The sequence below is a fragment of the Lithobates pipiens genome, unplaced genomic scaffold (assembly GCF_037356315.1).
Source record: "Lithobates pipiens isolate NorthernLeopardFrog02 unplaced genomic scaffold, aLitPip1_a1.2 Scaffold_23, whole genome shotgun sequence".
NCBI lineage: Eukaryota > Metazoa > Chordata > Amphibia > Anura > Ranidae > Lithobates > Lithobates pipiens.
Window position 1 is genome coordinate 119,907,352 of NW_027507785.1, and position 16,964 is coordinate 119,924,315.

Genomic DNA, 16,964 nt, shown 5'->3' on the forward strand with positions numbered 1-16,964 from the left:
GCTCCTGAGAAAGGGGTTTTGGATCTTCCGCTGTGGGAGTAAAACCTGTGACATCTTTGATGAATTGTTTAAGTGCCTCTCCACATAGACACAAGGTGCTTTTTATGGGCAACTTCGCTATCCAGGCTTTTAGACACAAGATTCTGAGCATGTGAAAGAAGATTAGAACCATTCTGGAAATATGTCTCATGTCATGAAATGAATTTCTGGCGCACAGGCAGGTGTATGACTTGAACAAAGACTACTAATCAGAAGTATTGTCCTAAATCCATCAGTCCAGAAATATGAACATATAAAAATGTTATATAAAGGAGGCAGTCACCCTGAGAGTGCCCAAAAAAAGCCCACGTATGTAATGAAATCTGTCTCATGACATGTTCTAGGGCATCCACACAACAGCAGTGAAAAAATAAGTTGTTGTACTTGCTCTGTTAAAGTACAATTGTGGAAAACGGCATCATGTTGGTTTTTCATCGCCTTAGTCTAGTAAGCTGCAGTTTAACATTGCAGCAAGAGCTGGTTGCAGGGTTGGGATCGCAAGTGTAAAGGAGTGCCTTTAAGAGCGTCTCAAATTTTCTATTTGCAGAATTTTTGAAAAAAGGAACAACTTCAATAGGTTCAGTGAAATGTGTAAGATTGAAATGTCAGGATAAAAAAACTACAGGGATAGGCCACTTTTTTGTGTTTTCTACTAGAGTTTGTCGAAGATTTTCATGGGGGGAGTAAAAATAATTTCTGGAGTTACCCAACCATCATAGATTGCACATTCTAGCTGTTCATGAACAGGGGCTGTTTTGTAGATTTTTGTAGGTCTCTTTCTATCCAAAGGAGTATGGCAAGACAAAAGGAGAAGCTGCATAATGCCAAGGCTTTTGCAGACGGTAGCAGTGTTTTTTTTTTCACGTAAGCAAGCATGTTGTATGAGCAGCTGAGTTTTTTGTGCCAAATTTGAAAAGCTTACACCATAGTGAACAGCATTCTTATATTGGTTCTTTAACCATAATGGCCAGAAGCATACAGGGTGATCCAGTCTTACCCATCTATAACACTGGACTGTACATAATGACCAGGCTTCGTCCATCATGATGGGAATACCTTTGAAGAGGCCTTTAGGAACTGGATTCCATAGGGATGGACCATGGCCCTGGACTTGTACAACACCCTATGGCTGGTTTCATGAGTTACCGAGGTGAATGCCCATGAAGGATCTAGTGCCCGAAGGAACATTACAGGCTGTCCTCACAATGTGGGATTTGGGTACTGCTCCCAATGTTTACCGAGGCTGTGCCAATCCAGATGCACTGCTTTTCTACACTGAGCAAAATTAGAAACGCAACACTTTTGTGTTTGCCCCTATTAATCATGAGCTGAACTTAAAGATCTATGACTTTTTTTTTTATGTACACGAAAGGCCCATTTCTCTCAAATATCATTCACAAATCTGTCTAAATCTGTGTTAGTGAGCACTTCTCCTTTGCCGAGATAATCCATCCACCTCATAGGTTTAGCATATCAAGATGCTGATTAGACATTATGATTATTGCACAGGTGTGCCTTAGGCTGGCTCCAATAAAAGGCCACTCTAAAATGTGCAGTTTTATCACACAGCACGATGCCGCAGATGTTGCAAGTTTGAGGGAGTGTGCAATTGGCATGTTGACAGCAGGAATGTCCACCAGAGCTGTTGCCCTTGAATTGAATGTTTATTTCTCTACCATAAGCCGTCTCCAAAGGCGTTTCAGAGAATTTGGCAGTACATCCAACCAATATTAAAAAGATATGCTAAAAAATACTTATAAAAACCGGCCCTAATAGCACACTGCTCTGCGTTCTTGGATGTGAATATGCAAACTTATATACAATACATGAGTGGTGCCCCACTTATATATAAAACACTTCAAAGCTGCTGCTTTTACAATCAAAGAAACAAAAGTATATATAAAAATTGCAACTTAAATAAAAAGTCCACTTTTCATATATAGCAGCGCATGCACACTTTTCACCAAAGTGAGTCGGTCTTAGTCCTATTCAGTGTCCGGAAAAAAATGGAGCTTGGTCTATCAGTTCCTATTGTGATTCAAGTACAGCTTCCACCATATAGTACACCACTTGTGGATCAAACACGATCCCCCTTTGGGGATACACTCACCGAACACCTGAAATCATAAGCCTTCACAATGCCATTACACATTTCTTCTTTGGCCACTAGATGTCTCTTAGGCCGCATACACATGGGCGGACTGTCTGACGGACTTGGTCCGCTGAAACGTGTTTCAGCGGACAGTCCGCTCGTGTGTGGGCTTCAGCTGACACTTTCAGCGGACAGTCTGGCGGACTAAGTCTTTCGGAATTTCTGTAATATTGTCCGTCCAACTTTGGTTTCAGCGGACAGTCCGCTCGTGTGTAGGCAAGTTGGACGGACTAAGTATGGCGCATGCTCAGAAAGGATTTACACGGCCGAAGGTTGCATTGCAGTGTATTGGACGTCGTATTTCTAGCCCCGTCGTACGTGCTGTACACGTCATCGCGCAAGCTTTCAGCGGAATGTCTGTTCATCGTGTGTGGTCAAGTCCGTTCATTCAAAAGTAGGACGGACTGTCTGTCGGATTGTCTGACGGACTTAGTTGGACGGACAATCCTCTCGTGTGTACGCGGCCTTATTGGAATTCCGTTTGTCATATAAAGGAACAGAAATGTCCAAACATAGCGTAATACTGTTTAACACTATTTATTATATAAAAACCCAATACATATATGCGTACCAAACAAAGAAATGTTCAAGCATTTAAAAGTACTGTGCCTTGTTTTCCTGGTCCTGTTGCGCCTGGGGAGAAACGATCGCTTTGCTACACAAAGCAGAAGTTCACTTCCGCCCTCCTCGACTCGCTGGAACGCAGGGTTTGAGACGCACACGTCACTTCCGGTATGATTACGCTCTGACGTGTTTCGTCACTTCCGACTTCATCTGAGGGCGTACATCCAACCGGCCTCACAACCACAGACCACGTGTAACCACACTAGCCCAGGACCTTCACATCCAGCATCTTCACCTCCAAGATAATCTGAGACCGGCCACTTAGACAGCTGCTGCAACAATCGGTTCGCATAACCAAAGAATTTCTGCCCAAAACTGTCAAAAACCATCTCAGGGAAGCTCATCTGCATGCTCGTCATCCTAACCTGGGTCTTGACCTGACTGCAGTTCATTCATTGTCGTAACCGACTTGAGCGAGCAAATGCTCGCATTCAACGGTGTCTGGAACTTAAGAGGTGTTCTATTCACAGATTAATCTTGGTTTTCACTGTACAGAGCAGATGGAGGACAGTGTGTATGGCGTTGTCTAGGTGAGCAGTTTGCAGATGTCAACATTGTGGATCGAGTGGCCCATGGTGGCGGTGGGGTTATGGTATGGTCTTATGCTATGGACAAAAAAAAAATACAGGTGCATTTTATTGATGGCATTTTGAAATACCGTGATGAGATCCTGAGGCCCATTGTTGTGCCATTCATCCACAACCATCACCTCATATTGCAGTATAATAATGCATGGCCCCATGTTGCAAGGATCTGTACACAATTCCTGGAAGCTGAAAACATCCCAGTTTTTGCATGACCAGAATACTCACCAGACATGTCACCCATTTAACATGTTTGGGATGCTCTGGATCGGCATATACAACAGCAGGTTCCAGTTCCTGACAATATCTAGCAACTTCACACAGCCATTGAAGAGAAAAGGACCAACATTCCAGAGGCCACAATCAACAACCTGATCAACTCTATGCAAAGGAGATGTGGTGCACTGTGCGAAGCAAATGGTGGTAACACCAGATACTGACTTGTTTTTGTTACACACCCCCCCCCCCCCCCCAAAACAGTAGAACTGCACATTTTAGAGTGGCCTTTTATTGTGGCCAGCCTAAGGCACACATGTGCAATAATCATACTGTCTAACCAGCAAATTGATATGCCACACCTGTGAGGCGGATGGATTATCTCGGCAAAGGAAATCACTTACTAACACAAATTTAGACAGATTTGTGAATATTTGAGAGAAATAGGCCTTTTGTGTACATAGAAAAAAGCGTAGATCTTCATGGTAAGCTCATGATAAATAGGGGAAACACAAAAGTGTTGCGTTTGTAATTTTTCTCAGTGTATTTGTAGCATAAGAAGGCAATATACAAAAACTTCAAAGATAAAATAAACAAAAAAACTAACAAAAAGATTGATTTTTCTTTTAAGGAGTCCATCATTTTAAAGGGGTTGTAAAATCCTATGAATTAAGGTGAAGAAACTTCTTCTAGTTAACTCAACATTCATACTGTATATCTGAGTACGCAATTTATTATCCTCCTTTGATGTGAACATCTGATAATTCATACAATTACTAATAATTTCCCTATATACAGGTCCCATACTACAACAGGAGACCTCCCCCCCACCCCCCAAAATTACACAGTTAGGCTCCCCACCAAACATTACACACGCCTGCACTACCCTGTTTCCCCGAAAATAAGACCTAGCGTGATTGTCAGTGATGGCTGCAATATAAGCCCTACCCCCCAAATAAGCCCTAGTTAAAGTCCTTGTAGGTCTTATTTTCAGGGTAGGGCTTATTTTAGAGGAAACAGGGTAGGGCTTATATTGCAGCCTGTACCGACAATCACGCTAGGTCTTATTTTCGGGGAAACAGGGTATATTGCACATTATACACACCTGCACTATATGCAATTGGCTAAACCAACTGTTCATCGCTGCGCGTGCTGCATTACTACTCCCCTAGGACACACAGAAGTGTCCCAGGTATTTTACAATATCAGTGTATGCTACAAAAAATGCCATGCCCCGATGAAGTGTTCAGGTTTGGCTCGAAGAAAAGGGGGCAACCCTAGTATGAGCCTATAACTCAGGGTCTATGACTACTTTGCTAGTGTATAGTATTGTTTGATTAGGATAACTTTTCGAAGCACTTCAAAGCAAGAGGCACAGCCCACATATGTAATGAACAAACATGGCTGCCCCCTCAAACATATATATTTACAAACTATATATAAAAAGAAACAAGATTTTAAAAACCAAAAGCATTACTGTACTCATATTCATGTCAACTGAAAAGCCATCAGAATTATAAACAAGTGCAGGTGAAGCTGGAAGAAGCAAAGTCTTCAGAGAAAAGACTATGCGGCCCCCAGAAGGCCACACTGTTAATATCTCAGAAGAATGGGGACAGGCAAGTATAAGATTTGCGAGGGTACTCGGGGGCAAGGGGGTGGTCATTTGAAGGATAACCGAGTTAGAGTTTGCTTTGAGCTGGGAAGTATGAGAATCATTGTCAAGTCGTATTTGTTCTCTGTGCCCTCATTGAGAAAATTTCCCCTAACCTGTTTTGCCTAACAACTGCCACCTGGGCAGGAATTCTCACAAGGGAACAAAAGACAGCAATGAGAGTGGGTTCACACTGCTGCGGGGGGGAGATCCGGATGTGATTCGCACCGCACTGCAGTGCAAATCACATCGGATCTCTGTAGCGATGCGAGTTCAGCCATACAGATAGTATGGCTGAATTCGCATCGCTCCCGCAGCAAACTCGCACGGGACCCTTTTTTTGGTCCGCAGCAGAATCGGATCGCATGGGTGTTCACACCATGCGATCCGATTCCTGTGCGAGTGTGCAGATCGCACTGCGATATGCGGACGGATCTGGGGGTGTCATTAAGATTTCATTGACACTCCCAGCAGTCCGCATAGGGCAGTGTGAACTGCCTGGAGTCATGCGATGCGGGAAAACGCCGCGGATTCGCGGCGTTCCCGCATCGCTATAGTGTGAACCCAGCCTGAAAGATACTCTAACAGCATGATCTGACAACCATAATTCAATACTCTTTTCCTGGATGATCTCAGCCATCTTTTGTTCCAGAATATGCTGTTTCCGCCAAAGCATGGATATTAAAAAATCCAACAGGAAAAGTGGGAAACCCTCAAAACGGAAGCAGCAGCAGAACCAAGAATAGTACAGTCACCAGCAGATCCCCCAAAATATATATTATATAAAAATATAAAATATAAATTGTCATGTAGTTTACCCTTTCAGGATTCACTAAAAACAAAAATACCTGTTTTGGGAGGAATGGCTCTTTAATCCTTCACTTCACCCCAAACTTGTAAATTAGTGGAACTAGACAGAGCTGTCCCCTTATCACCCTTATTATTTGAAATAGCAACTGAGTCACTGGCAACCTTTTTTCTTGATCATACATCACGGGACACAGGAGCTTCATTACATAGTGGGTTATATAAGCACCTCTGGTGATTAGACACTGGTTAACCCCCAATAAAGGAGAATTCCTCCCCTATATAACCCCTCCCATATGGGAGGCACCTCAGTTTTTTCACCAGCGTCTATGGTGGTTGGTCACGTAAAACATGTGCTATGAAGAAAGCTCTGTGCAGGTCCCTGCGGGGGCCTAAGGGCTACAACAAACCGGATCCATATCTCGGGCCGATATTTTGACTCCCAAGATGATACGGTACCCGGGCCTCGTCATCCAAAGAAACAAGGTTTTGCCTGTAAGTCCTCTCCTATTGGAAGACTGGGCTCTGGGAAAACCAGACTTGGTGTACCATTTACATAGTGGCACGAAAGTTTCTGGCAGAGTCTTTTACAAGGTCCAGGTAGGAGGTTCTTCTGAGAAGGAACCCCAAAAAAACCTGAAGGTTGGCACAACTCTGCCTGCCGTGATGGGTGAAGGCTGGAATCTGTCTGTTTTCAGCAATTCCTGCGGCGAGGACAGGTAAGGGAAGTTAATCCTATATAAATTATATTATGGATTTCTTCATTGAGCAGTTGTATGTCTTACCTGGTTTCCACCACTAGAGGGAGTAAGAGCAGCCTGATGCATACTTACATGCCGTTCAGATACACACGCTCAGTGAAGCCTGGTTCTCCCAGATGACTCACGTCTCCACTGCCATCTCTGCCACAATGAAGGTAATACAGGGGTCCCACGTAGACTGGGGGTCCCACGCAGCTCCGATGGCAATTCCCTTCCCCCCTGGATACCGGCGGTCCTCGTGCACGCGTGCCGAGCGCGCTCCCGTGCTAATGGAGGAGGGGGGAGTGTGGTTGCGAGCCGTGCACATCGGTGTGCACGGCGCTGTACTGCGCAGGCGCCAGGCGGCAGTTTTAAAAAGCCCAGAGCGTCAGGGGGCTGTAAGTGGAGACACAGGAGCTGTGGGCAGTGAGCATCCCAAGGGATTGGATCCAGGCAAACCTAAGACACCTACTCAGCATCAGGTTGTGCAGTTTAAGCATATATATTTATTGTGAGACTTTAAGCACAACAGTGATTGCACTTTGTACTAGTACCGCTGCTTTGTAGCTTAGGACTATGTCTCCTCGTAAGAGGGTCTCAGGGGGAGGTAACAAGGGCACTGGTAAGTCACCGCCTAGGTCTAGGGGTTATAAAAATGCTGTAGGTTACCATCCCCCCCTGCAAGACTGGAGCCAGCCTCACAGAATGAGTCCGTGCCCCTGTCAGGTTTTGCAGCCTCTCCTAATATTTCAGCCCCGGTATACGGCACTGAGGACTCCCTTAGGGCTACATTGGAGGGTTTTGAAGGGAGAATCATGAATTTTATTTCAGCTTCCCTGAAAGATAGCAGGAAAAGGGGTAGATCCCCTCCCTCTGCTGAGATTCCTCTTTCAGATGACACTTCTGACAATGAGGAGAGATCCCTATCTTGGGACAGGGATCTTGAGCAGTCGGATTAATCAGAGTAAGAGAAGAGAGTCCCCTCCTCCCAGGCACTCAGAAAACAGGTGCAGTATTATACTGAATTGGTGCGTACCACATTCAGAATGCCTACTGCTGAGGTCGCTACGTCCTCTGTTTCTTCCCTGAGAGTCAGGAAAATCCCACAGACTGCCTTTTCCTTTCCAATTCATCCCTTAATGGATAAATTGTTGTATGAGGATTGGGGACATCCCGATAAACTGTTTGCTCCTCCTAAAAGGTTTTCTATGGTTTATCCTCTGGAGGAAAGTGTCACCAAGAAATGGGGGGTCCCATCTGTCGATGCGGCTGTTTCTTGCATAAATAGAAACCTGACCTGTCCTTTGGATAATGCTCAGGTATTTAAAGATCCAACTGATAAGAAGCTGGAAACATTATTAAAAGCTTCCTTCCTTTTCCATGACTGGCGTTGTAGTGCAGCCTACAGTCGCAGCTATGGGGTTGTGTCAGTTCAAGGAACAGGTTAAGCAGATGCTTGGCCTCCTTCCCAGTGAGGAAGTGGAGAATTATGCAGAAATACCTCAAATTCTGTGTTTCATGATTGATGCGATTTTGGATTCGGTCCAACAAGCATCTCGTTTGTCTCTCCTGTTGGTACACATGCGAAGGGCCCTATGGCTAAAGAATTGGGCAGCTGAGCTATCATGCAAGAAGCATTTGATTGGGTTCCCGTTTAAAGGGGAACGTTTGTTTGGAGAAGAATTAGACAAATTTGTCCAAAAAATTTCAGGGGGTAAATCTACTCTCCTTCCAGTCAAAAGGAGCAAACATCCATCATTTAGGCGTTCTCTCTCTCTCCCGGAGCATCAAGCTCTAAGCAGTGGCGACGGCCTTCTCAACCCTCCTCTACAGGAAAGGCTCAAGGCCGGGCCCAGGGGCAGAAGAAACCCTGGGGGCGAAAGCCTGCCAAGCAGAGCCCAAAAGCTTCCTTGTGAAGGGGCGCCCCCGCTCGGCCAAGTGGGGGGAAGGCTCCTGCAGTTTGCGGAAGCCTGGCGGGAAGAGATCCGGGACAAGTGGGTGGTCTCTTCGGTATCTCTGGGCTACAAGCTAGAGTTTCAGGAGATTCCACCTTCTCGTTTTCTAAGGTCAAGGATCCCCAGAGACCCAGTAAAGCAAAGACCGCTATTTCTGGCCTTAGATCACTTACTATCCCAGGGGGTGATAGTAGAAGCGGACCCAAAAGAACAGGGTTCAGGGTTTTACTCGAATCTCTTCACTGTTCCAAAGCCAAATGGAAGCGTCAGACCTATCCTGGATCTGAAGGATCTGAACCGGTTTTTACACATCCGGTCCTTCGGAATGCAGCCAATTCGCACTGTGGTTTCCTCCCTGCAAGGGGGAGAGTTGATAGCATCAATAGACATCAAGGATGCATATCTCCATGTGCCAATTTTTCCCGCACACCAAAAGTATCAAAGGTTTTGAACCTTTGCATCAGGCTTCGTTAGTTATTTTGACAAAAAAAAATGGTTTTCTTGGTAGCCATATCAGGGGCGTACCTAGAGCATTTGGCACCCGGGGCGGATCCTATATTTGGCACCCCCCCCCATTAAAATGTAAAAAATACCCCACTGTGCCCCCTGCATCCTTCAATTTCTCTTTGTCACTACTGCCTACCCCCTCTCCACAACTGCACCTCTGGACCCCTTTACATTACACAGCACCCTGCATCTCTGGGCCCCTTTAGATTACATAGCACCCTGCCCTTCTGGACCTCTTTACATTACACAGCACCCTGCACCTCGGGACCCCTTTACATTACATAGCACCCTGAACCTCTAGACCCCTTTACATTACACAGCACCCTGCATCTCTGGACCCCTTTACATTACACAGCACCCTGCACCTCTGGACCCCTTTATATTACACAGCATCCTGCACCTGGGGACTCCTTTACATTATATAGCACCCTGCCCTCCTGGACCCCTTTACATTGCATAGCACCCTGAACCTCTGGACCCCTTTACATTACACATCATCCTGCAGCTCTGGATCCCTTTACATTACACAACACCCTGCACCTCTGGACCCCTTTACATTACACAACACCCTGCACCTCTGGACCCCCCTGGACCCCTGTACATTACACAAGACCCTGTACCTCTGGACCCCTTTACATTACACAACACCCTGCATCTCTGGGCCCCTTTACATTACACAGCTCCCTGCACCTCTGGGCCCCTTTACATTACACAGCCCCCTTCGCCTCTTGGCCCCTTTACATTACACAGCCCCCTGCACCTCTGGGCCCCTTTACATTACACAACACCCTGATCCTCTGGACCCCTTTACATTACACAACACCCTGCAGCTCTGGACCCCCTGCATTTTACACAGACCCCCCCTTCAGTGCAAACCCCCCCTTTAGTGTAGCCCCCATTCAGTGCAGACTCCCTCTTCAGTGTAGCCCCCCCATTCAGTGCAGCCCCCCTCTTTAGTGTAGCCCCCCGTTCAGTGCAGCCCCCCTCTTCAGTGTAGCCCCCCTCTTCAGTGTAGCCCCCCTCTTCACTGTAGCCCCCCATTCAGTGCAGCCCCCCTCTTCACTGTAGCCCCCCATTCAGTGCAGCCCCCCTCTTCACTGCAGCCCCCTTCTTCAGTGTAGGCCCCTTCTTCAGTGTAGCCCCCTTCTTCAGTGTAGCCCCCTTCTTCAGTGCAGCCCTCCTCTTCACCGTAGCCCCCCATTCAGTGCAGCCCCCTTCTTCAGTGTAGCCCCCTTCTTCAGTGTAGCCCCCTTCTTCAGTGTAGCTCCCTTCTTCAGTGTAGCCCCCTTCTTCAGTGTAGCCCCCGTTCATTGCAGCCCCCCTCTTCAGTGCAGCCCCCCTCTTCAGTGCAGCCCCCCTCTTCAGTGAAGCCCCCCATTCAGTGCAGCCCCCCCTTTAGTGTAGCCCCCCTTTAGTGTAGCCCCCCCTCTTCAGTGCAGCCCCCCATTCAGTGCAGCCCCCCTTTAGTGCAGCCCCCCTCTTCAGTGCAGCCCCCCTCTTCAGTGCAGCCCCCCTCTTCAGTGCAGCCCCCTTTAGTGTAGCCCCCCTCTTCAGTGCAGCCCCCCTTCCTCAGTATAGCCCCCATTCAGTGCAGACCCCCCCCATTCAGTACCTCAGATCAGCGCGGCGCAGTGGCACATGCTCAGCAGATCCCCTCCCCCTGTTTACACATAAACAGAGAGGAGGGGGAGGTGGCTGCTCGGCTGTGCCTGCCTGTGTGACATCAGTGATCACACAGACAGACAGCCCGCGGCCGCGAGAGGAGGGGATGGAAGGTGCACCTGTGTCACCCTGCACCCCCCGCAAACCCCCTCCCCCTTGTTGCATCACAGCGATAGCTCGCCTCTCCTCTCCCTGCCTGTGCCTATCACTGTGTGCTGCCGCCTAATCCCACAACGCTGGCACCGCTATAATCGCGGAGGGGGGTGCCGGCCTGACACCCCCCCAGTGTGTAGTACCCGGTGCGGCCCGCACCCCCCGCCCCCTACTTAGTACGCCTCTGAGCCATATCCACGGCTAGAAGAGTGTCAGAACTAGCAGCTCTCTCCAGCAAAGAGCCGTATCTAATTATTCATAAGGACCGGGTGGTAATGCGTCCCAACAGGTCCTTTCTGCCTAAGGTGGTTTCAGGATTCCATTTGAATCAAGATGTAATCCTACCATCCTTTTTTCCGGACCCACAGTCCGCAGAAGAAGAATCTTTGCACACTTTGGATGTGGTAAGGTCAATCAGTATCTATCTTCAGGCAATTGCTCAGATAAGGAAAACTGATTGCTTATTTATTTTGCCGGAAGGCTCTAGGAAGGGCCAGGCGGCATCAAAATCCACTCTCTCAAAGTGGATTAGACAGATTACTTCTCAGGCCTATAGTGTTAAAGGGAAGATCCCTCCTTTTCAAGTGAAAGCGCACTCAACTAGGGCTGTAAGTGCTTCTTGGGCAGTGCATCACCAGGCCTCCCTGGCTCAGATCTGTAAGGCTGCAACTTGGTCATCAGTCCACACATTCACCAGATTCTATCAGGTGGATGTCAGAGGGCAAGAGGATATCGCCGTTGGGCGCAGTGTACTGCAAACTGCAGTTTAAGTCCTCCGGTCCATGGCGGTCTATAATTATGATCTGTGTCTCCCTCCCCTCAATCTGAGCATTGCTTTGGGACATCCCACTATGTAATGAAGCTCCTGTGTCCCGTGATGTATGATCAAGAAAATAGGATTTTTATATACAGCTTACTTGTAAAATCCTTTTCTTGAGAGTACATCACGGGACACAAGGCTCCCGCCCCTCTTGGGTTTTACGTGGTTTCCTATTGCTTTGCTACAAAACTGAGGTGCCTCCCATATGGGAGGGGTTATATAGGGGAGGAATTCTCCTTAATTAGGGGTTAACCAGTGTCCAATCACCAGAGGTGCCTATATAACCCACTATGTAATGAAGCTCCTGTGTCCCGTGATGTACTCTCAAGAAAAGGATTTTACAGGTAAGCTGTATATAAAAATCCTATTTTTTGTTTGTTTTGTTTTTATAAAGTAAAAACATTTTATACTTACCTGCTGTTTTGCACAGAGCATCCCTGATCCTCCTTCTCCGGTCCCCCACCAGAGCTACCCGTTTACTTTAGTTTGCTGCTTTATTTAGGTACTTGTCCTTTACCATCTAGTGAATTACCCAAGACCACTCTGGAACTAATTAATGGTAAGGAATTGTCATTTACCCTGCCAAATGAAACTAGTACTTCTTTGTATCCTGGTCAATGCCATGTTTACCAGGGTTTCAAGGGGGGAACTGTAATGGATCTGATTAAGGGAATCATGAAACGGCCATTCCAATGTATATATGAGTACATGTTTTATATGCCTGACATATCAGCATCAGTTTATCACTTTATCAGCCTTAAGACATATTCAGATATTTAGCAAAGCTCACCCTTCCCTTGTTTAGGAACTGGACTGACTGCAACAGTTAACAAAAAGTTTGTGCCTGCTTCAGAGAATACATTCAGAATATAACAACATAACACCAATGGATTAAAAGAAGCAAGAAAGGCTGCAGAAATGCTGCAAGAAAGCTACTTCCTCAAATGAGCACCCAGCTAATACCAATGCTTTATCACTATATGGATTTTTATATTTGTGGATTGTATGCGCCAGTCTTGTTGACGTATCTTAATCTTTAAAGGAATTGTATAAAAGTCTTGAGAAGCGGAAATATTAAAACAGAAGTTTTTTTTATTCCGAACTAGTGTCAGCGTAATCACTTCAGAGCGTGCATGCTTTTATATTAAATCTGATCAGGGGTAGATATAATCATATCGGACTTTTGTTCTGAATCCAAAACACCACTACTTCATATGAGCCAAGTATATTACACACCTGCTTAAAATTTCCATCAGAGGCCCCATACAATCTTTGTATGCGAGTTGAGTTAATGCCAAAGAGCTAAATTTTGGTCTCATCTGACCACAGCACTTTCTCCCAATCCTTCTTTGAATCATTTAGATGTTCATTGGCAAACTTCAGAGACCAAAATTGAGCTCTTTGGCATTAACTTCACTCGCCGAGTTTGGAGGAAGAAAATTGCCGACTATGACCCTAAGATCACCATCCCTACAGTCAATCACGGAGTTGGAATCATAATGCTTTGGGACTGTTTCTCTGCTAAAGGTAAAGTCCAACTTTGTCGAATTAAAGGGGCCAATGGACGGGGCCATGTATTGTAAAATCTTGGATGATAACCCTCTTCCCACTGCCAGAACACTGAAGATGGATCGTGGATGGGTCTTCCAGCATGACAATGACTCAAGACATACCGCAAAAGACAACCAAGGAGTGGCTCAAGAAGAAGCACATTAAGGTCATGGAGTGGCCTAGCCAGTCTCCAGACCTTAATCTTATAGAAAATGTATGGAAGGAGCTAAACTTCGAGTTGTCAAGCAACAGCCAAGAAACCTTAAGGATTTAGAGAAGATCTGTAAAGAGTGGACCAAAATCCCTTCTGAGATGTGTGTGCAAAGCTAGTAATAAACTACAGGAAATGTCTTACCTCAGTACTTGGTTGAGAAACCCTTGTTGGCAAGCACAAAGTCATATTTTGCTTGGGGATCAAATACTTATTTTACTCACTGAGCTACAACTCAATTTATAACCTATCATGTGTTTTTCTGGATTTTTGGTTGATATTCTGTCTATCGTTTAAAATACACCTATGATAAAAATGACAGACCTTTCATTTCTTTGTAAGTGGGCAAACTTAAAAAATCTGTAGGGGATCAAATAATTATTTTCCCAACTGTAGCTCCTAGTGGCCTCCCTTGTCAGCTCGATCATCACAGCCATTTAGAATGTATTTAGGACTATATACCATTTGTTTAAATAGATCTTATCTGAACTTCTCTGTTATAGGATTGATCTTTTTCCCATTTGAACTCCTGAAGATACTGGCTAACTGAACACCCCTTTGTGGGCAGACACAAAAGAGGAGGAGGCAAGATCGCTGGCCGGGGGCCCCAGAAGAGGAGGTTTGGGACCGCTCTCTGCAATACCATTGCACAAAACAGGTTAGTATAGCAGGTTTATTAGCTTGATTTAAAACAAATTGCTTTTATAAATGCTTTATTCTACCTTGCTGATCCTAATCACTTCCTCTCCTTTTTTCAAATGATGGAAGATTTGGGTTTCATGGTACACCGAGATAAAACAATTATTTTCCTGATTACCCTGACACTTTCATCTGTCACAATCACCTGTCCTCTTAAAGTGGTATTAAAGCATTGTTTTTAAAAAAAAATAACAAACATGTTATACTTACCTGCTCTGTGCAGTGGTTTTGCACAGAGCATTTCCGATCCTCTTCTTTTCGAGTCGCCTGTCGACACTGCTGGCTCCTCCCCCTCAAGCAGTACCCCCAGAAAAAGCCGCTCCCGAGCCGCTGCTTTGTGCATCCATAAGAGCCGTGGCTTACGCCACTCAACACTGACACACCCCCCCCCCCCCCCCACCCGATCTACTCTTTGGCACAATGGCTGTGATTGACAGCAGGAGGGACCTCAAGTAAGGATTGCCAAACAGCTTCCCTTGACTACCTACCTGGACAGTAACCTGTCCCTTATATTAAGGTCTCCAACTGATAAAGCCAAGCAACACATTTCCTCCCCTATAAATGTGTTGAGTAGAGCCAATGTATTGAAAATAATTATTTTCCTAAATTAATTATAGATTTTTCTTATTGCCCCGGCCTAAAATCTCATATGACTTCAAGAGTATCCAATCCATTTTTATCTAATTTTTGTTAAGCCAACAACCTCAAATTTCTTTAGTTACCCTGTAACTTCTTTCACATCAGCCCGGTTGGTCTTTCCCAACTTTCAATATCACTGCTTGGCCTACATACTGTACATAAAAGACTGGCTTTACCCACTCAAGCAATAGTGGTAGCTATAATGACCTCTTACAAATCTCTTTGTTAGACAGAAAGTAGTCTGCATTGCCTCCAGGTATCTGAATTGTTAAAAAGTTCTCTCAAACTCTATCAAATTGCTAAACTTTTCCCTCAGGATGACTGGTTGTTCCACCAATCTGGGCTAATCCCTCTTTGCAGCACTATCTTTCCATCAGCTAAATTTGACCCTTTCTAAAGAGGTAGACAGAGGAGAGTTGACAGTTTGAAGGTGTCAAACATGTCCACCCTTATCCCAGCTAAGTCAGGGACATACAACTTAAATGGTGTCATCAGATTTACTATGCTCCAGTAAAATTATATAACTTAGGTTTATATGCTTATCAGCCTTGCTCCAAGGGCTGTCGGGAAAAGGCCCACTTTTTTCACACACAGTCCAGAAATGCAGCTCTAATTTTGGTTTTGGGCATCAGATCATCCTATTTGTACTGTAACTCGATTAGCCTACCAAATATCCTGTCACTGCAAAATACATGCATTCTTGGCTTCGTTGGGGACTTCTGGGGATCTCCTTAACATCGTATAGCAAAAAAAAAAAAAAATGTACCTTAATTGGATGGCCTCTTATCCTCTATCAATCTCTAGGTGGATATGCTAGATCAACTCTGTTCTGCCCCTCTACATGTTAACATAAACAGAGGTCACATAGCATTTTGATATCATTTGTGGACTTCCTCTCCTCACACTACAGCTCTGTAACCTACTTTGTAACCTGTCTCACTGTAACAAAGTGTACTTTGGTCTCTCTGCTTCCCACTATGTGTGTACCCCAATAAGATGCTCTGTGCAAGAGATTCTGTACTCTTCCCAATTTCCACCCTTTGCCACCCCCATGGCTGCTTTATGTATTTTGGTGCCTTTGTTTGACTTTTCCCCATTGTTGTAAGGGGAATAACACATACCTGAAGTTTACATTTTGGGAATAATTTGGGATATGGGGATGGACGAGGGTTTAAAGAACGTGGGGCTGTTCTGTTTATCAAATTTATTACAATTCTAAAACAAAATGCATAATGTAGTGTGGTACTGCAAAGGAGAATCTCATCATCAAAATGGTTTTGCTATTGAGCAATTTACAGTAACGTTGAAGGCTTTGGATTTGTTTTTAAGAGTACACTTTCCTAAAGCTTTTAGATCTGTTGTGGCTGTGACTCAACTGGGAAATTCTGACTCATTGCAGCTTGATAAAAATGAGCCCAACGCACCTTATACCTCTAAAGCTTGATCCTTGTCAGTCGCCCCCCCCCCAAGGCAAATATTCAATACAGGTAACGTTTAACTTTAAATTAAAAAAGTGCATTTTTACAGACCTTCAAGTTTAAGCCAGATGTAGGCACCAGTGACCTTGGTTATGGTGGCTACAGAGATATCCTGGGGGTTGAAGGGATTGACTGCCTCTATCTTCATCCTCTCTTGAAAGACATGATCACTCTGGGGCTGAAAAGATGAAAAAATGACTAGATGAAAATCTTGTGATGGTAATCATACAGTCAAAAAAAAAAAAAATGATTGCTTTATCTGCTTTACCTTTGTTTTTATTATTTGTGACACCGTATAAAAATGGATGATATACTTTACTGGCACTGCCAACTACCAGAGAAATATTTAATGTGTCAAAACAGAAAAATACAGTGGGTATTTATTTTTATCACTTCATGGCAGTAAAATATTTTGCACTGCTGTTGTCTACAGTGACTGTATGTGGGGGGAAGGGGACATAAGAGGAATTCTC

At 45.1% G+C, this 16,964-nt stretch overlaps 1 protein-coding gene across 3 annotated transcripts in view; it reads right to left on the reverse strand.

Moving 5' to 3' along the window:
• The window catches only part of SFMBT1 (Scm like with four mbt domains 1), a 268,417-nt gene that overhangs the window by 68,976 nt on the left and 182,477 nt on the right, over positions 1–16,964 (reverse strand). For all 3 annotated transcript variants that reach the window (XM_077452272.1, XM_077452270.1, XM_077452273.1), the window contains one exon: positions 16,543–16,669. In XM_077452272.1, the coding sequence (XP_077308398.1) occupies positions 16,543–16,669 (127 nt within the window). The remainder of the gene's footprint in view (positions 1–16,542; positions 16,670–16,964) is intronic.